The 23,850-nt window shown below is 38.5% G+C and overlaps 2 protein-coding genes across 2 annotated transcripts in view; both read right to left on the minus strand.

Annotated features, from left to right (window-relative positions):
- PHKA1 (phosphorylase kinase regulatory subunit alpha 1) overlaps positions 1-23,850 on the minus strand; it is a 147,729-nt gene that overhangs the window by 72,413 nt on the left and 51,466 nt on the right. The window contains exons 9-14 of the mRNA XM_058441325.1: positions 17,713-17,766; positions 16,243-16,365; positions 13,866-13,961; positions 12,975-13,082; positions 10,831-10,909; positions 6,517-6,651 (exon numbers count right to left, since the gene is read on the minus strand). Of these exons, the coding sequence (XP_058297308.1) occupies positions 6,517-6,651; positions 10,831-10,909; positions 12,975-13,082; positions 13,866-13,961; positions 16,243-16,365; positions 17,713-17,766 (595 nt within the window). The remainder of the gene's footprint in view (positions 1-6,516; positions 6,652-10,830; positions 10,910-12,974; positions 13,083-13,865; positions 13,962-16,242; positions 16,366-17,712; positions 17,767-23,850) is intronic.
- On the minus strand, positions 20,870-22,244 carry LOC116811794 (ubiquitin-conjugating enzyme E2 D2-like). Its single transcript, XM_032757184.2, has one exon. The coding sequence runs from the start codon at positions 22,201-22,203 to the stop codon at positions 21,760-21,762; it is 444 nt and encodes a 147-aa protein (XP_032613075.1). The 5' UTR covers positions 22,204-22,244; the 3' UTR covers positions 20,870-21,759.

Consider the following 23,850-nt stretch of genomic DNA (forward strand, 5'->3'; position numbering starts at 1 on the left):
TCCAAGTAGCTGGGACTACAGGCGCCCGCCACCACGCCCGGCTAATTTTTTTGTATTTTTAGTAGAGACGGGGTTTCACCGTGGTCTCGATCTCCTGACCTCATGATCCCCCCGCCTGGGCCTCCCCAAGTGCTGGGATTACAAGCGTGAGCCACCGCGCCCAGCCTTGGAACTGTTTTCTTAATTTCCTTGTCAAATAGTTTATTTTTAGTGTATAAAAATGTAACTGACTTTTGTGTGCTGATTCTGTATCCTATAAGTTTGCTGAATTTGTTTATTAGTTCTCACAGGTTTTTTTTTTTTTTTTTTTAATAAAACCATGTCATCTGTGAATGGAGACCGTTTTCATTTTTCTTTGCCAAGTTGGATGTCTTTTATTTCTTTTTCTTGTCTAACTGCTCTGGCTAGAACTTCCAATGCTGGCCGACTGTGATGGTGTGTGCCTGTTGTCCCAGAGACTAACGTGGGAGGATCCCTTGAGTGCAAGAGTTTGTGACCAGCCTGGGCAACACAGTGAGGCCTTGTCTCAAAAAAAAAAAAAAAAAAAATGCTATGTCGAATAGAAGTCTGTGTGTCTGTTTTCTTTTTTCTTTTTTCTTTTATTAATTTTATTAATTTACCAATTAATAACAAGTCATGGTTTTCTAAGTCGTCTTGTTATATTTTGTCAATGCTGAATACAGTGTATAAAGAATTGTAGAGGTTCTGGATGATATTATTTCCCTCCAGAGAAGATTCAGTTTATTTTAGCAGGCAGATACAGTATAAGCAGATCTTCTTAGCCCAATTAGGAATTAAGAAGACTGTGTTTTAGGATTTGTATTTGAGGCTTTCTAAGAACTTGTCTATTTATGGTTTTTCCTTACTCCTAAGGTGTAGTCCACTCTTTAGGGGTTTCAACTGAAAGCCCAAGGTGTTTATCACAGCCCCTTCCACATAGGAAGGTCCAGAAATGCAATTTTTGTCTCCGTAGAACAGTGAGACTTTCTGCTTAGTTTCTTGGCCCCTTACATCGTGCAAGCAAAACTTAAGAATCAGCAAATGCCTCAAAGGTGAACTGCACAGAGAATAGTGAGTTTATTCTTTGAGTGTGCCTTCTGTCCAAGGTTTTAGTTTCTCAAGTTCTGGCTGTTGTAATTACTCTCTGAAGCCTTCACTCACCTTCATTTTTAAAATCCAGCCATTCCAGTTTTTCTTAGTATGACAGCCCAATACAAGCTATTTCATCACAGCTGGAAGCTGAAAGTCTACCTTTTCTTTTTAGCTATGATACAATATACATAATTCTACCATTCTTGTTTGTACACATTATAGTACTTCTAATTGTTGTTTTGCCACCACAGATTATAATATAGTGAACATCCTTGAATACATGTCCTTGTGTACTTGTACGAGTGTTATATAGGATAGATTCCGGGCTGGGTGCAGTGGCTCATGACTGTAATTCCAGCACTTTGGGAGGGAGGCCAAGGTGGGCAGATCACGAGGTCAGGAGTTCGAGACCAGCCTGGCCAACATGGTGAAACCCCGTCTCTACTAAAAATACAAAAATTAGCCGGGCATTGTGGCAGGCACCTGTAATCCCAGCTACTTGGAAGGCTGAGGCAGGAGAATCACTTGAACCTGGGAGGCAGTGGTTGCAGTGAGCCGAGATCGCGCCACTGCACTCCAACCTGGGCAACAAGAGCGAGACTCCATCTTGGGGGGAGAAAAAGAAAAAAAAAGGGTAGATTCCTAGAAGTAAGGCTGTTGGTCAAAGACATGTGCATTACTTTTTTTTTATAGGTAATGCCTACCTGCTTCTAATTTACACTACCAGGAGTGCTGAGAGTGTCCACATTTCCACATATTTATCAGCACTGGATATTGGCAATCTTAACTTTTGTAAAATTGATGGGCAAAAAATTACATAGCACTATTCTTTTATCTTACATTTTCACAATCATTGGTGAGGTTGAAACTATGATAACTTAAAAAATATAGTACTAGGAAAGAAGAAACAGTGATCAGCAGCACCAAAAAGTAAGATTAAAAGTATACACACACATGTGAGTGAGTATATGCATGTACAGTAAATTATAAAGGTGGAATTTTAAAACAACCTATATATGAACTATTCAATCAGTAGTGCTGGAACGATTGGTTATTTGGCAAAAAGTCAGATTTTTACCCCATTGGATAAACTAAAATTAATATTATAGCCTAAGACTTAAATGTAAAATTGTAACCATAAATAACAAAGAAAATGCAGTGAAAATGTATTTGACCTAGGGATGGGACTATCTTTCTAAGTGTAACAGCAAGGAAAGAATCCAAAAAAAAGAGAAAATTTTACTACATAAAATATAAAACTTCTATACATGAAAAGCAGCACAAAATTAAAGGGCAAATAACAAAATAGCAAAACATTGCAATAACATGTGGAAGAGAAAGTGTCGGTATCCCTAATATATTTTAAAATACCTCATGGAAATCAGTAAGAAATCAACAAGTATCCAGCAGAAAAGTGGCAAAAGAATATAAGTAGATGATTTGCAAAATTAACAGAAAAAGGCTATTTATGAAAATAACTTTTGAAGAAATTACGTTAATACAGCTATCAAATTGGATTGTAGGTGGCTACTTACCAAAATGTAACAGAGTTTATCATATATTGTTATTTTTCAAGAAAAACAGAATGCAAAATCCATTCTTAATGACATCATTTTTCTAAAAACATGTTTGTACTTATTTTATTTAAAATGACTGGAAACAAATATGCCAAAATAAAAGGTGGCTTCCTCTGAGTGGTGGAATTACAGGCGATTGTTATCTTTTTCCTTTGTGCTTGTCTCTGTTTTCCAGTTCCCTGCAGTCAATGTATACATACCAATTTGTAATCAGATAGCTTACAACTTATGAAATTTGGAGAGAACCAGAATAGCATACCCATTCAGATAGAATTAGGAGATAAATTCATAATTCTTGAAGGACTGAAAAATATATCTGATAAAATGGATATAGCTAATATTTAAAGATTTGTACACAGGCAAGAAAATAATTATCTAAAAGAAAGTAACAGACTAGGAAATATATATAAATCTCACTGATAAAAGCTTACCATAAAATATAAATAATTGATAAATATATACAGAAATGTGCAGACCCTATTAGATAAGCAAGCAATTGTAGACACATAGTTTCAAAAAAAGAGGTAAAGCAAAAATAGAAAAATGTACAGGTCGCTGGGAATCAAAGATAGAAAATTAAAATAATTTATACATACTAAAACCTACTTATCTAACAAAAATAAATAAAACTCCAATGTTAGTGGGGTAGTAAAAAAGAAAGGTATATTTTATATCTTAGTTACATCACTATAAATTAGTTCGTCTTTGTAAATAATCATCTGGCAACATGTAACAAGAGCTAAAAAGCTGTTCACAATCTTATCCAGAATCCCTTTACTGAGAATATACAATTAATAAAACAGTGGTCTATAAAAAGGCATTTATAGAAGGATAAAAATTCTCGAAACAATTCAGCTAATAATAAGGAAGCAATTACTTTAATTTGATGAAATACTATATAGCTATTTCAATATGTGGAAATGCATCATGAGAGAATAAGTGAAAACAAACAGGACACAAGTGAATATAGGCATGTTAAAGTTAACTATTAAAATGTATCTATATGCACTAAGATTAGAAAAGAATTAGCATTACATAAAGATTTGAACTTAATATTTTAAGTTCTTACTTTTACAAAGTTGATTAATCTCATAATTTAAAAAAATAAAAAAGATGTTTTAGAACTGACGATGAAATACTGAGCATTTGAGGTGAGAAAGAGAACTCCGTTTAGTTAACATATATAAACAAATACACCTGTTAAAGAAATATCTCTTTTCCTTCATGGAATTTTGGTTGTCATTTGACATATCCTTAGGGCAATTTTGTTATTGTGAAACTGTTCCAATAACAGAATTTTCAATAGTCACTCATCTGACTGATAAGTCATCAAATGTTGCCTCATCTATCATGCTTTTCCTGACTTCCCCAGGCAAATCTATCCCCTTTCTTCTGTATTTGATATGTAACACCATGGTCATAGCATTTATAAGATTGTACTGTGATTATTTAGTTGCATGGCTATGTCTTCCACAGCATCTAGCCCAGTGCCTGGTACATAATAAGTGAGCAATAAATGCTTATGAATGAATGAATGAAGCGAACGAAAGAACATATCAGGAAGATAAATGTCCACTTGTCACTTGAGTCCTTGGAATGTTTGATCATCATTAAGTTTTTATTTCCTTTGGCTAGAAAATAAGAACTTAGTAAGAGGCCCAAGATGGAGTCTAGGTTTTGAAAAAGTAAATAGTAAGGAGATTGCTTCTGTTTGTTGGAGAGACCTGATGTGAGGCAGGCAGATTCTATAAATAATGGCCCAGAGCTTAGAAGTTACCTGTTTCCCAGTAAGATATGCCGATTTAGAATAATAGATGCAATGAAGCAATGGGTAAAATTAACCTATTAACTTTTAAGTGAGAGCCAGAGAGAATCAGGTCAAAATCACCAACAGGACTTGCTTAAACCCATTACTGTAGAGACTTCTAAGAGTTACAAAGAAAGTGACTGTAAGATCAACTAGTACTCAGGTGGGTAAGATGTTGGCTAAATAGGGAAATACCTTCCTTATCTCAAGGGATTTAGTGCAAGTGGACTAGTATCTGGAGACTAGAAGTGCATTATAGGTCTGGGGCTACAGGGAATGACCAAAAAAATAAAAACAGGAAGCAGGTTCTGGGAAGGGGTGAGGTATGTATCCTACCTAGCAAAGCATCCACCCAAATCAGCCTCAGAAGTTTCAGAGCCTTGACTTGGTATTTACCTCAGCTAGGGTTGAGTAAATAGAGGGAACCAGGAGTATTTTATAATATTCAAACTAATCTGTGGCTAGATTTTAGAAATTTATTAGGATCTGAGACATATTCAATAAATTTGTTAATTTCTATGTGTATATATTTTAGTTCTTCATTATCTTTTTAAAGCAAAGTTTCTTTAGAAAATTCTAATCATGTTATATATGAATTTTTAGGAAAGGGACATTCCTACATCATAGCTAGGATGGAAGAAAGAAATCCACATACTCCTAAAGCCAGATGCCATCTTAATAGCTCCGGAATGCAAGGAGTTCAAGCCTTGTTGGCATTAAATATACGTTCCTAGAGACAGACAAAAGTCAGCTCTGACTCTTGGTCCTTTCCTCTTTGGTTGATTCCCTCTCAATTTAGACAAAGAAATCAAGTGACTGGAGTTAAGTGCCAGAGAAAAGGGAAGGAGGCTGGTTTTAAGCTGGGAATACTTGCCTTACTAACATACCATTCTTGAGTGATAAAAAAGTATACATACACATACACATACACACACACACACACACACACACATGCACACATATACAAACTAACTTCTGGGTTTGTAAGTGGCAGTCCACTATCTAAGATCCAATCTTTTACAAATCTACTCCCTTGTGGTTTAAGATTGTATTACTTTTCTATTGGTTCTATAACAAACTACCACAAACTTGGTGGCTTAAAACAACACAGATTTATACTTCTACAGTTCTTGGCATCATGAGTCCAAAATGAGCATTATGGGACTAAAATCAAAACCAAAGTGTCAGCAGGGTTGATTCCTTCTGGAGGCTCCAGGGAAGAATCTATTCCTTGCCTCTTCCAGCTTCTAGATGATGTGGGCATTCCTTGGCTCATAGCCTTCTTACTCTAATCTCTTGCTCCTGTTGTCACATCTCCTACTTTTATAGTCTGGTCTTCCTCTGATTCCTTTTATAAGGACACTTGTGATTACATTTAGGGACCACCTGGGTAATCCAGGATCATCTTCCTATCTCAAATGAGTCCATTTGGCCATATAAGGTAAGGTTTATAGGTTCCAGGAATTAGGACTTGGATATCTTTGGGGAGTCATTATTCAGTCTTCCACAAGAGTAGTTTAGAATTTCTTTTAGATAACAATATAGTAATTTGTCTAATGCAAAAAATCTCTCACTAAGTTTAATATGTGAATTAATTAAAAAATAAGTACTAATTAAAAATAAGTATTATATTAAGGAATCTTTTATATTATCAACTAGTTCATTAAATGACAAAGTATAAAAGACCTAAAAATAAGTTCCTTGGCTATCATTCCATATAAAATAAGCAAGTATTTGAAAGAGAGGTATAGGTTCCAAGAAAGGAGAGAACATGTTATTTAAGCACACACTTGGAATAAAGATACAATATTGGCTGATAATAGTCATGCCTTACGTACCCAAAGGGTTCATAAAACACACCTAAAATTATCAGACCTGCTCAGAATAGAGAAGGTAAGAAACTTGGATTCTAGAGACTCTAAATTCCTTCTCAGATCCAGCTTAATAAAGCAATACACAATCAGGAAGAAGAAAAAAAGGATGGAAACCAGCCTGTATTGAATACTGCTTTGATTCTAGCAGGCTGGCCAATCTCCTTACCTAGGCTGGAATAAATGTGGCTGAGAATACGAGCTGGTTGTACTCTGATGGGGTATACCTCAGCAATGGTCTCCACGTAAATTCCCTTGTCCTTCAAAATGGCCTTGATTTCTTCTGTTTCAGCTAGAATGGAGACTAGAGGAGACAAAGAAGATGAGGTCAACAGAAAATTTTATTTCAATAGCAACTTAACAATCTCTCAAGTTATATAATTTCTTTTGAAGAGAAAAAAAGGAAATGGGAGGAAATGAACAGTTATTGAAGAACTTTGATAAAATAAGTATCATGCTAAATACTTAATATTATCTAAAAGGAAAAGTTAAAGATCTCAAGACTAGAGCATTAGATTTTGCTTTTTGGCTAAATACTTATGTGCTCCTAGAGAATACCACACTCTCTTTATATCTAAGATTCCATGTTTAAATGGGGGAAAAATCCATCATGAGGTTTGGTACAGCTTTGGTAAAAACTGATTCCCCGAGTTCTTTTGTATCAGTAAACCTAAGGTCAGAGCCAGGTATGTGGGGGTAATAAAGAACACCCTGGCCGGGCGCGGTGGCTCAAGCCTGTAATCCCAGCACTTTGGGAGGCCGAGGCGGGTGGATCACGTGGTCAGGAGATCGAGACCATCCTGGCTAACACGGTGAAACCCCGTCTCTACTAAAAATACAGAAAAATTAGCCGGGCGTGTTGGCGGGCGCCTGTAGTCCCAGCTACTCGGGAGGCTGAGGCAGGAGAATGGCGTGAACCCGGGAGGCGGAGCTTGCAGTGAGCCAAGATCGTGCCACTGCACTCCAGCCTGGGCGACAGAGCGAGACTCCATCTCAAAAAAACTGGATGGATCTCAGAATTATTTAGGAAATAAAGCAGCCAGAACTTGTTAAATGTCGAATGTAGGAGATGAGAGAGAGGAAAATATCAAGGATTCCCTGGGTATTTACTTGTGTAACTGGGAGGATGGTGTGTCATTTAATGACACAGGCATATAGGAGGAAAAGCAGGTATGGGTGATGTAGTACTAGGAGGGTATAGCTGAATAATTTTAGACATGTTGAATAAATTTACAGTGCAAGTGAGACACCCAAGTGAGGCTACCTTAAAGGAAGCTGATACAGATTCAGGAGTCTTTAGCATAGAAAGAGATGAGATGGGTCAAGGAGAATATATAGAGAAAAGGAGAAGCGGACTTAGAATATAACCTTGGAAAATGCCAACATAAAAGACATGGGCAAATGAAGAAAAGCCGGGGGTGAAGTGGAGGAGTTCTTACATCATGGCTTGTATTTCCTCTATGGTATAGGAGGTGAGATCATCTTCTGAGAGTGAGGGAAGAAGTAAGAAGGTGGAAAGAGGGAAAAGGGAAAAGGTTGGAATAGGAGGAGGCTGAGGAACAGAAAGAAATATTTATAGAAGCAAGAGCAGTGGGCTAAGGACAGAATTCTCAGAAATACCAATAGTTAGGGGGCAAAGAAGAAGAGGAAGACCAGAATGAGAAAGAAATGTGCTTAATCTAGGTTGAAGGAGATTCAAGAGAGTATGGCATCATAGAAGACATGGGATACAGATTAAATACTCCAGTAAGATACAGATTTAAAAGTACCTACCAAATTTGGGAATACAAAGGTCACTGGTAACTTAAGCAAGACCATTTTCATAGTAGTAAGCCAGACTATAAAATACTGCAGAATAAAGGGAAGATAAAAAAGTGGAAGTTTGGATGAGAAAGAAAGAAGCTATATAGTGTAGAGGGAGATGAACATGTCAGTAGACTAAAGAAAATAGAACCAACAGAATGGGAGAGTTTGAGGATTCCAGGAAAGAGTAAGTTTCTAGAGAAGGCTAAAGAAGAAGATAATGATCAAACATCAGAAAGAAGACTTGTCCTTGAATAGGAGAAGAAACCCTTTTTCTGAGATTGTAGAAAATGAGGCAAGGGTAAGTAAGACTGTAGTGGTGGGGAGGGCTGAGACACTGACAAAGATCAGAATATTATCAGGCATGAAGCAGCAGGCCGAGAATTAGCCTGAAAAAAAGAGGTGGGGATTGAAAACAGAGAAGGTGTGGAATAGTGGTTGAGAAGTATGAAAATGTTGACTAATAAGAACAAGGACGAACAGGAGGCACTGTAAACCTAGCTGAGTTGGACACCATGATTTCCAGTGCCACCACTCTGCTCATTTGTGTCTTTTTATTCCCCAATAGCTTTTTAGCAGGCCAGGTATAGGATCAGAAAATGCAGACTGTAACACTGACCTGGGGCTGTGATTTTTCGAGTGGGTGTAATAGAAAGTATGGTGCATTGGTGACTGGGAGATTTAGATGAACAACCATGAGGTAGAAAAGGGTAAACTAGGGGAAAATAAAAACAAGGGTAATGGGAAGAAAAAGAAAGTTGAGGCCGGGCGCGGTGGCTCAAGCCTGTAATCCCAGCACTTTGGGAGGCCGAGGCAGGCGGATCACAAGGTCAGGAGATCGAGACCATCCTGGCTAACACGGTGAAACCCCGTCTCTACTAAAAATACAAAAAATTAGCCCGGCGTGTTGGCGGGCGCCTGTAGTCCCAGCTACTTGGGAGGCTGAGGCAGGAGAATGGCGTGAACCTGGGAGTCAGGCTTGCAGTGAGCCGAGATCGCGCCACTGCACTCCAGCCTGGGGGACAGAGCCAAGACTCCGTCTCAAAAAAAAAAAAAAGAAAAGTTGAAACAATGTTATGACTATGATCACAGAGTAGAATATTGGAATTTCAGATATATGAAGTGAAAGAGCCTTAAAGTTTGGTCCTTTGAGTGGATGGCTAAAAGTATAGGTAGAAGGAAAGGTCACTAGAGTTATGGATATCCAGAACTTTGAGACTGAAGTGTTAGACTGCACTGACGTGAATGCTAAAATCTAGTTCTATGGCAGGATTTGGAGAGGAAGAGGAAGGCTGTAGCCAAGCCTCAAAGTCTTCAAAGAATGAATTAGAGCAACCAGGAGATCAACATAGACAGGTGGAATAAACCTCAAAGGAGAACAAGATCTCTCATGGGAAGGGAAGAGTAATGACTTTTATATAATGGTTGCTATATACATTGATAAGCAAGAACTACCTCTATGACCACATGGGATGTCAAGTATAAGAAAATTTAGAAAACACATGAGATTATTTTCCATATAGAACCAACCCCAAAGTCAAGTGATTGGAGACATCTCAAAGGAGTTTCACAACACCACATTGGATTGTGATGTTAGAGAGTAAAAAATTACTTCAAGTCTTCTACACTAAGAGACTAGAATAATGGTGATATCATTGAGAGAAATAAGGAAGGTAGAACGATTTGCATTTCTTAGGAGAGGAAAAGGATGGGATGGAGACAAAAGAGGTCAGTTTTGTGTTTGAAGTGTAAATGGCACAGAAGTTTTATAGATATTGGGACTAGAATTCTTAACATGTTTATAGAACTCAGCCTAGAGTTCTGCAGAAAGTAGATGTCCCAAATTTAAGTAGATTGTTAGGAATAAAAACAAAGGTTCGGAGTATTCTCCAAAGAGGTAATAGTTGGGGCCATGGAAGCAAATTTACTATGAAGGAGGCAGGCTTAGCTAACTAATACAGAGTGTAAATACAGAAAGACAAGAGTATAAGACTAAGTGCAGCCAGGCGCAGTGGCTCACACCTGTAATCCCAGCACTTTGGGAGGCCGAGACGGGCAGATCATGAGGTCAGGAGTTCGAGACCAGCCCGACCAACATGGTGAAACCCCGTCTCTACTAAAAATACAAAAATTAGCTAGGCGTGGTGGTGCGCGACTGTGATCCCGGATACTCAGGAGGCTGAGGCAGGAGAATTGCTTGAACCCAGGAGGTGGAGGTTGCAGTGAGCCGAGATTGCGCCATTGCACTCCAGCCTGGGTGACAGAAAGAGACTCCGTCTCAAAAAAAAAAAAAAAAATACTAAGTGCAGAACCATTCGAAGGATATACAAAGAAAGAAGTACAGTAGAAATAGCACAGAAGGAGTGGTCAGAGAAAAAGCAGAGATAACTAGGAGGCTAAAATGTTATGACAAGGAAAAGAAAATAATTTCCAGATATAAGGAGTGGTTAAGAGTGTCAAATAATATTTTGGAGTCATCTGACATAGAACATCATTCATTTGTTTATTATTAAGATAACCAGCATTTTGAAACCAAACCGAACCAAGTTCATTGTTTACTTTTTGAAGCCTAATAAAGTGAAAGATATAGAATAAAGTCATAATTTACTAGCCTAAAGATCTCTGCCCATAACCAGACCTTTAATATAAAGTTTCTTCCACTGGGAATAAGAATACATACCTTGAACCACAACATCTGGCTTTGGTACAGTAGAAAACCTGCGATTCAGGGGATCAATTTCTCCAGGGGCTAAAAACCCCTAAAGAAAAACCATAAAAAGACAGATTATTAAGTCTCAAAAGAAAAACTAATATTTGAGGGAAAACAACATCCCTATGCCCATAACCTTGCACCATCACATTCAAGAGACAGGTGTAGAAAGGAAACAAATGCCTTCACTGTATGAAAATGTTTGAACTCCCAAATTCACACCAAAATTCATTTTATCCAGAGTTAATTTCTATTGGCTGCCACAAATCCTTTTTTAGGTAGTAGGGTATAAATATGTAGGGTATAATTTGTTTTTTTTGAGACAGGGTCTTTCTCTGTCACCCACGCTGGAGTGCAGTGGTGCAATCATGGCTCACTGCAGCTTCAACCTCCTGGGCTCAAATAATCCTCCCACCTCAGCCTCACAAGTAGCTAGGACCACAGGCGTGTGCCACCATGCCTGGCTAATTAGTTTATTCATGGAGACAAGGTCTCGCTTATGTTGCCCAGGCTGATCTCAAACTCCTGGACTCAAGCAATCCTCCCTCTTTGGCCTCCTAAAGTGGTGGGATTATAAGCATGAGCCACTGCACCCAGCTGGGTATAAATTATAAATAAACAGAAAGTTTTTTGGTTATTCCTCTATCTTCTCTGGATATACATATGATTAGATGATTAGATCACAGAACTTATCAGTAATTTAAGCCATTAGTCCTGCTGTATTCTCATTTGTTCATGTATCTACTATACCTTCTGCACATCAGAAATCTTTTGACTTGAGTTTCTGCCCTTTATGAAATGGGATGAACTCACCTATTTTTTCCTTAAGAATACAAATCACTGGCTGGGCGCGGTGGCTCATGCCTGTAATTTCAGCACTTTGGGACGCTGAGGCGGGCGGATCACCTCGAGATCAGCCTGACCAACACGGAGAAACCCCACCTCTACTAAAAATACAAAATTAGCCGGGCATAGTGGTGCATGCCTGTAATCCTAGCTACTTGGGAAGCCGAGGCAGGAGAATCATTTGAACCCGGGAGGCGGAGGTTGTGGTGAGCCGAGATCACGCCATTGCGCTCCAGCCTGGGCAACAAGAGTGAAACTCTGTCTCAAAAAGTAAAATAAAATAAAATAAAATAAATTTTAAAAAAAGAAAAAAAAAAGAATACCAATCACTGTGGTATTCTTTTTATCAATGCATTTACTTTATTTTAATTGAATGAGAAAGTCACCAGGTAAGGATTATTTAAACAAACCATTCTGCCCACTTTTGCTAGATTCATTTAGTAATGTCGACTAAGAGTAATCAAACAGCCATGGCCACAGCCACACAAGGAAAATAAACAAAACAGCTGCAAAAATCAGTGGTTATACATAAACAGGTCAAAGAGTCTGACTCAGATAGGATAGTTAAGTCCCACTCTTGATCCTCTAGGAGCCTGGGTTATATCTTATCAAAATAACATAGAGTGGGGAAGTAGACTTGCCAGATGATATGAAAAACTTCTGAGAAACAGAATGCCTCTGTGCAGGCTCAAAATGTCACAAAGAAGGTGGACACAAAGTCAGAAACTCCCAAATGCCTCATTAAGGGCAATCTCAACAGAATCTGATATAAGGAACATTTAGAGAGCCCCTAGCAAAATACAAACAAACATAAAAACCCAAGCAAAGAAAAAAAAGCCATAATGTTCCTAGTCACTTATCATGGCACCTAAAAATATCAGTTAAAGAATGAAACATTATGTTGCTTGGAAACATTAGCACTTAATCCATTATCAGTAATTAACTAGCTAAGCACAAATGCATCTGTTAGTCACCAGGCAGGGCACTGAGGGAAGTTTTGAAAGGGATAGATCTGGGGCCTGAGCAGCTCTGAATACAGTGCCAAAGTAGGGAGCCCTGGGCAGCATGAGGGACATGGTTGCCAGGCAGCAAGAGCTTTTTGTGAGGGTTGGCCATGCTCCCTACTCTGAAGACCTGGAGGAAAACTATAATTAAGGCAAAGTGCAAAAGGCAGAAGACATCCTTCAGATTTAATGAGCTACTTAAAAATCTGATTATTATGGTGACAACGCAGAAAACAGTGGGACAGCCTTGAAGATTTCTCTTACCTCTGCCATCAAGCTTCCTAAAATGTATAGAGACTGACCCCACATGTGAGGCAATTTCCCCATGGGGACTCGGTCCACAGTGTGAGGATTCTGATATTCTTCATCGACCTAAAAGAAAAGATGAAGAGGCCAGATGAGGAATAATAGAAGGTTTAAGATACTGGATAATAAAAAGGTGGACTGGATTGTAATTTATACCCTATATAGCTACATATGCAATGTACTGAAAAGTGAAGCACTATCACTATAATCTAGGGCAGTGCTCCCCAACTGCGATGTGCATACAGATCACCTGAGGATCTTGTTAAAATGCAGATTCTGATTGAGTGGGTATGAGGTAGGGCCTGAAATCTAGTTCTAACAAGCTCTCAGGTGGTGCTGCTGATGTTGCTGGGAGCTTATTCTACTCATTCTCACCGGAATGCAAGACTATTCTCTTCCATGTCTAATGCTCTTTTGCAGTGGAGAAGAGGAACAATGTTACACCCGACTGGCATTTTGGGCAAATGACAGTCTGAAAACAAGACATATTCATTTTCCAAGCCTGATCTATTAAAACAGTCCGGGATTACTAGCCTAAAAATAGAGAATACCAAATCTTGAGAGTCCACACAGAACATCATCCTAGTTTTTCCTAGTGATCTCTACATCATTCTCAAGATTAAGGTTTGGTCTTGTCCTTGTCTCACTGTGCAACAGTACCATCATTGAGACTGCTTTAAAATTTTATTTTTGAAGGAATAAAATCATACTTACGTTGTCCTGTACCTAAAGACAAGCTTTCAGAACAACAAAATAAGATTAAAAATTATTTGACTCAAATGAGGTAGTCTGATCAAGGTACTGCTCCTCTTCTCTATCAGCTACATGTTATGGCACTGTCTGACTCACCCTGTCAGGAGGAACACTGTACAGCTCTGGCAGAAGTGGGACTCCATTTTTGCCCTTGATGAGGACTGCTTCAAGAGCCTCTCTATATTCTTGAACCTGCAGATAAAAGAAAGGCAGGAAAAAAAGACTTATAGAGAGTCCCTTTGGGGACCCAGGAGAAGGTTGTAGCCAAAGAAGGTCCTATTGCAAAGTAGCTTATTCACCCAGGAAAATAGAAAAGAAAGAGTATTTACTAAATGCTCGTTATAGGCCAAATATTATGCTAGGAGTTTTGCATACTTTAATGCATTTAACTGTAAAAACTATCCTAGGAGCTATGTGTAATTAAGGCCTTTTTACAGGGAAATTGTCTCAAAGAGGTTGTAAATTTGTGGAAGATCAGAGTGAGAACACAGTTGAGTCCAGGGTGTAGCCATGGCAGTCTGCTTCCAAAGGCCTGTCTTGTTCCACTATGTATATCTTAAGTATAGCTTCTAGATTTGAGGATGTATTGTCTTAAAACTGCATTTCTACCTGCCAAATTAGGTTCTGTTATGATCAACTTTATGTTCTGTGCTTAACCATTTGCTAAAGCTTAGCAATATACAAAATGTAAAAAAAAAAACAAAACCCAAAACTGTAATTTATGATGGGAAAAAAAATACAGTCAGTTCTGCTGTAACACTTTCTTTGTAGACAAATTTGTTCCAATGCTTCCGATATATTAGGGAAAAATTTGAGTATAACATGAATTTCATGTTTGGTTATGCACAATTTCATACTGAGAATATACTAGCTGAACTGGGCCATGTAAGAATACACAAAACACACATGCATACATCTCAGGAGAACAATGAACTGTACCTATTCACATCTGTTGTTACTACTTTCTGTCTAATTTCAGATAACACTCCTTTCACCACTACTGAACTTACAAGCTGCAATCCTCTGATGACCACCCTGGATATGCAGCCACATGCCTTGCCCTCTCTTCAGTTTTCCACCTGTTTCCTCTCAGCCTTTTAAAAAAATTTTCCTCTCTGTTTTATGCTCTTTTTCTCTGTTTTCTCTCACTCTTTTTAATCCCTCTTTTGTTCTCTTCCTCTTGCACATTCTGTAGTGGGCATGAGAGCCAGGTGGGTGAGCTGGTGAAAACTTGGGTACACACTTGCACAAGCAAACTTTGGGTCTTTTTTAAGGTGAAAGTACCGTAACTATTGTGGTATTTACGTATTTCTTAACTATTTACCATGTATAAAGCCATGATACTATTATTTTTATTAGGTTCCTATCATTTTGTATGTGTTACATTTTATGTGCTGCACTCCTTACCCCATTTTCTCATAAGCCCTGTAGTTTTTATTTCTTAAATATGCATAGCATGGTGATTTTTTTTTTTTTTTGAGACAGAGTTTTGCTCTGTCACCCAGGCTGGAGTGCAGTGGCATGATTTCAGCTCACTGCAAGCTCCGCCTCCCGGGTTCAGGCCATTCTCCTGCCTCAGCCTCCCAAGTAGCTGGAACTACAGGCACCCGCCACCAGGCCCGGCGAATTTTTTGTATTTTTAGTAGAGACGGCGTTTCACCATGTTAACCAGGATGGTCTCGATCTCCTGACCTTGTGATCCGCCCGCCTTGGCCTCCCAAAGTGCTGGGATTACAGGTGTGAGCCACCGTGCCAGGCCTAGCATGGTGATTTTTAAAGAATGCATATGGCCTGGGTGTGGTGGCTCATGCCTGTAATCCCAGCACTTTGAGAGGCTGAGGCAGGAGGGATAGCTTGAGCCCAGGAGTTTGAGACCAGCCTGGGCAACATAGCGAGGCCAATCTCTACAAAAAAACAAACAAAAATAGCTGAGTGTGGTGGCATGTGGCTATAGTCCCAATGACTCAGGAGGCTGAGGTGGGAGGACTGCTTGAGCCCAGATCGAAGCTGCAGTGAGCCATGATCACGCCACTGCACTACAGTCTGGGCAACAGAGTGAGAGACCCTGTCTTAAAAACAACAACAAAAAAAGATTGCATATGTATCATTACAGCAGAACTGACTGTATGTTGCATTTACAATACATCTTTATCTGTGAAATTCAAATACTTTTAGGAATATATTCTTTAATGAATGGGGAAAAACGATTTTCATTATGTACAGAGAAACTGAAGAAGTCAATGATAATAGTTGGGCACCCAATGGTCAGGAGTGAAACCAAAATTTTTTAAAAAAGAAGAAAAAAATAATCCAGGTCTTTTTACTCTTAGTGCCCTCAGCTAGTAGCCTGTAGGGAACAACTGTCTCTCCCCTATTAGGAAGGCTTCCATCTGGACACAGAGTTGGTATACTATTAGCTATAAGAAGATATAACAAAAACATTCTGCTGAAAACTCTTTCCCCAGCTTATTACCTGTTCTGCATTGCCACTGAAGACCCCATCAAGAATAAAGTATGTCCAGAACAATGGCCATTCACACTCAATGTTTTCAAATAGCTTCAGCTCAGCTGGTTCATAGTACAGACGATTGGGATCCTAGTAAAAACACAATAAAGTCTGTCATCACTCAGAGGTTAGATGTACATCTTTAGTTCAGAGGTATTATAATACGGGCTTTCGTTACTGATTGTTTTAGAGAAGGTGTTCAGGAAGGCAGATCATGTGCATACGCCCTTCCCTTAGAAAGTACTCTATGATGCGACTTCTAACTAGCAGAATTGGGATAGCAATGATATCACAAGAGGGTGTATGAAGAAATAAGATTGGTTTGCAATAAAGTTCAGTTTGGTTTTATATTTGTTAAGTTTTTTGTAGTAATAGGACATAGAAATAGAAATGTTTAGAAGGGCAACTAGAGATGAGGGTTTGGGAATCATCTTCATAGAGGTGACATATGAAGTACAAGTTACAGATGAGCTTTATGAAATAGTACTAAATGAAATGAGCAAACTGCTCAAGAATGGAATCTTGGTAAACCCTCAGAGTGGGGCAAGGGAATAACAGAAAGAGAAGAATCAGGATAGTGTAGTGGGAAAATTAAAATAGGAAAAGAATTTCAAGAGAATTTAGGGCTAGGTAAAAAGTGAGGTACTATAGAGAAGTCAAGGAGAATAAGGATTCAGAAAAGGCTATTGGATTGGTCATTTAAGAGCTTATGATGATGCTTCAGAACATATCATTTTAGTACACTGATAGGGGAAGAAGTCAAATTCAAGGCTAAACAATAAAGTGGAAGAGAGGAAGTAGACCAGAAGAGTTTGAGCTCGATGATTTAAAAAAATCTATAATGTCTCTCAACCATCAAATCTAAGCTTTAAACAATGTTTCCATTACCAGTGAAAGTGCTTCATATTGACTGTTCAATCCCTTTAATAATACTGAATTTTTGTCATTGATATTTCCAAGGCGAACTTTTGACTAGTTGAATAAAAGGAACTTAACTTTGCAAAATCAAGTACTGTTTAGAACTAACCAACCACAAGAGGTGGAATGTGGGGCCAGAAAGATCTACTGATGGAAAGATTTTTCCCTTTGTAATTGTTAAATATTTTGGGAGAGATACTTTGAGACAATGCAAATACTATTTCTGTGTAAGCTTTCATCCACTGATTTTACCATGTATCAGTAGTTCTTTCCTGAAACTAACCAATGCAAGAGGTGGAAGGACTACACCTTCCTCTATTTTACTTAATCCAGAAAGGCCTACAAACTGAGAACTTGGCAGCTAAGCCAAGTTCAACAAATATAGCAAACATCAGTTATTATTATCCTACTTAGTGATCTCTGTAAGTACCATCAGTGAGGTAAATATTTTCTCTGAATGAGGCTGCAGGTAGAAGTGGCCATTCTACCTTGGATTCATTTTGGAGAAAAGAAACCTACCTCTTTAGGAGTTTTATATCCATCTCGTAGAAAGCGACAGCAACCATAACGACCCTGGGAATGCAAAGAAAAAAGGTCAGCAGCTTGTACACTGGTACGGCCGTGTAATTAATCAGCAATACATCCTTGCAACATCTATATGTACCACCAACCTATCACCGATAAAGGCATAATGCTTAAAACCAAAAAAACCTATAATAATATAATAATGCTTAAAACCAAAAAATCAATCCAGCAGCAGAAACAGATTTCAGCAATGTGATTCCAAGTGAAGGCAAAGTGACAGGCTCTTCACTAAAGCAGTGTTCCTAACAGTATCCTCTCCATGGCTATCCACCTAGGGTAAGTTTGTGACAGCCTAATTACTAATCTATGTGGTCCTGTTCATAAGACACATACAGCTCATAAGTCATAAGACTCCATAAGCTTTTTTAAAAAACATATATTTTTTAAATTTTGAGATAATTTTAGATTTACAGAAGTTGCAAAAACAGTACAGAGAATCCCAGTATTCCTATCAACCACAATTCTGTTATATTCACATCTTATATAACCATAGAAATTTGCCAAAACTGAAAAATTAACCTTGGTGGCTGGGTGTAGTGGCTCATGCCTGTAACCCCAGCACTTTGGGAGGCTGAGGCGTGAGGCACCTGAGGTCAGGAGTTCGAGACCAGCCTGGCCAATGTGGTGAAACCTTGTCTTTACAAAAAAAATACAAAAATTAGCCAGGCGTGGTGGCACATGACTGTAGTCCCAGTTATTCAAGAGGCTGAGGTGGGAGAATCGCTTGAACCTGGGAGACAGAGGTTACAGTGAGCTGAGATCGTGCCACTGCACTCCAGCCTGAGTGACAAAGCGAGACTTTGTTTCAAAAAAAAAAAAATAACTTTGGTACGATACTATTAACCAAAGCGCTTAGCTTATTGAGATTTCATCAGTTGTCCTTTTTTCTGTTCTAGGACCCAATTCAGGATCCCATATTGCATTCAGTCATCATGTCTTCTTAGTGTCCTCCAATCTATGACAGTTCCTCAGTCCTTCCTTGTTTTTAATGACCTTGACACTTTTGAAGAGTGTTCATCAGTTATTTTGTAGAATGTCCCTCGATTTGGTTTTGTTTGATGTTTTCTCATGATCAGATTACGGTTATACATATTGGGAAGGATACCACAGAGGTAATGTGCCCTTCTCAGTGCATTGTATGAGAGAGTACATGATGTCAATGTGTCCTATTACTGGTGATGTTAACCCTGATCACTTGGTTAAAGTGGTGTCTGCTGAATTTCTCCACTGTAATTTTCCATCTGTAACTATTAAATATTTTGGGGGAGATACTGTGAGACTATTCGAATATCCTCTTTATGCTTAAGCTTTTGTCTACTGGTTTTAGCATCCATCAGTAGATTTCTCCTGAAATAATTGTTATTCTCATGTTTGTCTAATGGCAATTTTGTATTTCCTTTATTCCTTTAGCATTTATTAACTGACATTCTCCTATTAGGGAGATTTATCTTCTTTCCTATTTATTAATTTTTCAGTTATTTATTTATATCAGTATGGACTTATGGATATTTCATTTATTCTCTGGGTTATAATCCAGTACTACGATAGTTATTTTGTTGTTCAAATTTTTTCTGCTTTAGCCATTAGAAGCACTTTTCAGTTGATTCCTGTGTTCCTTTGACATGTTCCATACTTTTCTGAGTACCTCTTTATTTGCTAGAACCATATGATACTCCAGGCTCCTCTTGTATCCTCCCTGCCCCAGTCAAATCAACCACTTCTCCAAGGAGCCCTGAGTCCTTTCATTGAGAATGACATTTAGAAACCAATATTTGGACACTAGGTGTACTCATTGCCTCTGGGCCCTCTCAGTGGACAAAGTTAGAAAACATATATAGGAAGACACACATCCCTATATTAAACACACACAGACACACAAACACTTCATACTGATACTACCTTCTCCAATCCAACATCACAAGGTTCATTCTAGGCTTTTCCCATTCCCTATGTGTAACAGTAAGAAACCTAGGTCTCATTACCCACTATATCTACTACATATTTACTTATTTGGTCAACTTTACTGTACAGATAGTTTCAGAATTGCCAACCAGTACCCCTTTGAGAGACAAATTTATCAACTAGAGCAGGGGTTGGCAAACTTTTTCATAGAGGACCAGGTAGTGAATATTTTAGATTGTGCAGACCATACAGCCTCTGTTGCAATTACTCAGATCTGCTGTTATGCCTTGAAAGCAGCCATGGACAATATGTAAATACACCATGGTTGTGTTCCAATAAAACTCTATTTATAACAACAGATGGCCAGCCCACAGGCTGTAATTTGCTAACCCCTGAACTAGAGTACAGTGTGTGTATACAGTTATTTTTGTCTTCAGGTTAGGCTTGCAGTATCTAGTCAAAACACTGTTTTCCAAGACTTAGGTCAGCTCCTTTCTTTTCCATACCCTTTAGTGTGGTTACCTGATTAATTTGTAATGTAATTAGACTCATTTTTCAGTCTGAATTCCATCTTTCTTGACACACCCTGGTTGATTCTTTACATTTACTTCTTGTGGCATACAATTCCTTGGCTTTTGACAAACATATAGTCACATGTCCACCAGCATAAGTCCATAGAGAACCATTCCATCACCCTCAAAATTCTCTAGTGCTATATCTTTATAGACAATCTGTCCTCCCAACTTCTGGCAACTACCGATCTGTTTTCCTCCCTATAGTTTTGTCTTTTCCAGAGTGTCATGTAAATGGAATCATGTAATATGTAGTCTTTGAGGTTTGGCTTTTTTTCACTTAGTAAAATGCACTGAATAATCAACATAAGTGAAAATGCAGATGGCCAAAGTGATGAGAACGAGGAGGACTATACAATCCCAGATGAGTATAGAATTGGACCATATCAGCCCAATGTTCCTGTTTGTATAGACTATGTGATACCTAAAACAGGGCTTTACGGTAAGCTATGTTCACTCTTTTATACAAAAGAAGTTGCAAAGAATACTCATTGCAGCAGCCTTCCTCATTATGAGAAATTAAATAAATTTCTGAATAAATTGGCAGAAGAATGCAGACAGGAGAAGGAAACTTAAGATATGCAAGAAGATTTAAGGATTTCTTTTTTATATATATATATATGTAATGACTGTAGTAACCAGTTTATTACACAGATTAATCATTCTTGAATGTACAAGCTCCAGAGGAGCAACTGGGTCTTTAAATATACACAAGTATTTCCATCAAATGAATTTTCACCCTTACATCCAAATAGACCTAAGCGGTTAAAAACATAAGAAAAATAAGAGCTATTAGCTATGTATTAACTGAGAAACCACATACAAACCAAAGAATATGGAAGAGAGAAAGAAGGGCTGAAAGGCCAAAGGTTGAAGGGGTAGGGAGATGTAAAAGAGTTGGGAACAAAGCCCATCACACTTGATGTACTAATAGCTCCAATCTATTTAAATGTTGACCAGTTAAACTTAGACTTTAAAATGCAGGATGTGGGTAGAGTTTAATCTGATTGGTCATAACTTTCACCTAAGACGTAGCTCCTTCAGAATAAAATGAGTACAGACACAGCTTCACGTTCTTCACCTTGCTTTTCATAACTGTTTTGAGTTTAAATGGATTCCACTTAAAAATAATCTGCTACAGGTGAGTGGAGCCTTTTCTTTCCCATCCAAGCACACACCATACCCACCACCCCCCTCACACCCTGCTGTTATCCAAATTTAAGTCAATAAGAAAAGCTTTTAGTCTCACACCTAGGTAATGCCTGTAGAACTGGCTTGTCACACACACACTTCTCTGCTAGGAGGCAATGTTGGTACAGAAGTACAGTATTTCTAGTTTGTTGTTCCAAGTATGTACAACACGCAGCACTGCTGTATCAGGTAAACATATGCATAGGGAAAGATGAGGCGTGGGCTCATAGAAAGCAGTCAAATGGAAATCAAAAGGACTTTCTCTTTCAGAATTCCCCTATCTTTATTTGTGGAGGTTATCCAATAATTTCTTTAATTACATCGCATACTTCTGAGTCCATTCCCGAGCTATTCTGTTGTACTTTTCTCTATCTGTTTTGTAGATCCGAGCAATCTCAGGCACTAAAGGATCATCTGGATTGGGATCACACAACAGAGAACAGATGGAAAAGAGTACTTTTGAAATAGTTAGTGCTGGAGACCACTGTGACCGTAGAATATCAAGACAAATGCTGCCATTACTGTTAATATTTGGATGATAAATTCTTGTTGTAAATGCAACCTTAGGTGGTTTGAAGGGGTAATCTGTTGGGAAATGAATTGTCAAGAAAAATACTCCACCCTGATAGGGACTGTCATTTGGCCCCATTATTGTAGCTTGCCAATGGAACATATCATCTCCAACAGGACCTGCTGAACACTGTGCTGGAGGGTCCCGTGCCAGATCATTCAATTCCTTGTGGATTCTCTTCAGAGCCATGGTGGGAGGCAGGTGGCAGCGGCCCCCGGGGCGGGGACGGGCGATTTAAGGATTTCAAAGAAAATAATGGTTCTTTGTGTTTAATGTTAACCTTTTTTAAATACAATACTGACAGAAGAAAACTATTGTACTCTTTTGGTGGAGAATTAATGTCTGTTCATGTGTTAAGTGTTATAGCAAAAAAATACATACGATTAATGAATAGTTGTTTTATAGAAGTAATTTGTAGAGACTGACTTCGTAAGCTACTTAAGACAACTTGCACCACTAAGAAAAAAATGCAGAACCATTTGGGAAAATGAAATTTAGTAGTTCCAAGCTTCAAAGAAATGTCAATATTTGATTCCATTTAATAAAGAACAAAACCAATAGTATTTTTATTACTTTCATCTGAAACATTCCATGTTTTAATCTGAGCCTTGCAAACTTTTCATTTGGAGTTTGACCCTTTTTTGGTTGCATTTCATTTTTGGAGAACTTCATTAAAATGAGATTGGCAATTCAAATGCAGGTGCAGTTTTCTGTAAATGTCATGCTGTTCTTTAGGTAATAAGAAATATTAAGTAATTGGCTTTAGATTTTGTAATTTTTTCCCTGAGTTCCTGCTAGATTTTGTATCCTAGTAGTCAATATATTTTCAGTGAAACGTAAAAATATTCCCATTCTCTTTGACCAGTACTAATTTTTGAGAACTTATTGCTTGTCACTTGAATCCTATAATCGTCATACATCTCTGGTATAAGCAACATTTGATTTTTGAAGTGTGTAGACCACCTCTTCATATTTTCAAGATGTAATTTTATATTTCTGCATCTTAAAAACAGTTTGGCCATAATCCTAGATGCACGCTTCTAATTCATGTACCTGCATATGTGACCTTTGTGAACAGAAATTTGCATGTATAATCTGTGTTTACTTGTAACTTTCTGGTTATATACTGCTTATATCTGTGGATTCAAGTTACTGAAGTGAATACCAATAAAAAAAAAAAAAAAAACCAGGCCATGTTCATTGGTTACACATGTTTGGAATGTACCCAAAAAAAAAAAAAAAAAAAAGAATCAACACAGAGCACGATGGCTGACTAGAGGTGCCTGGTGCTTGTCTTCCCCACAAAAAAGGACCAAAACAACTAATAAACAACTAAAATTCAAGTGGAGTGTCTGAGGGAGAGCACTGTGGTGTAGCAAGTGACTGGCAGCAAGAACCCTGTGAAGTAGAAAAGCCCAGAATGGCAGCATAGAGAGGGGAGCGAGGCACCCTAGCTCTGCTGCCCCATCTCCCCTATTGGGATTGGCTCAGAGACAGGAGGGACTTCCCCTTGCAGGGAAAAGGTAAGCAAAAGGCTCCCACTGTCCCTCATTGCCAGCCCAGACACCTGCAGTCCTTACTATAGGAGAATCCTACAGTCCTCCCAAGTGCTGAGCCCAGTTTGGGGAGCTGCCTAGAATTCACACAGTTGCATTACTCCAGAGTACGAGTACATGTTGTGCACTTCCTATTTCTCATGACCAAAGCTGCTGCAGTACAGTGCCATCTTGAAACTGGAGCTACTGCAGGAGTGTAGTAGTTGGCCCCCCTACTCTGGGGGCCAGTAGCCATTGTGCCTCTCCAACCTTGACTCTTTGCCATCATTTCACCAACCCC

This window comes from Hylobates moloch, unplaced genomic scaffold (assembly GCF_009828535.3).
Source record: "Hylobates moloch isolate HMO894 unplaced genomic scaffold, HMol_V3 SCAFFOLD_7, whole genome shotgun sequence".
Taxonomy (NCBI): domain Eukaryota; kingdom Metazoa; phylum Chordata; class Mammalia; order Primates; family Hylobatidae; genus Hylobates; species Hylobates moloch.

Excerpts from the sequence above, each read along its gene's own strand:
- LOC116811794 (XM_032757184.2), bottom strand. The coding sequence starts at position 22,203 with ATGGCTCTGAAGAGAATCCACAAGGAATTGAATGATCTGGCACGGGAC.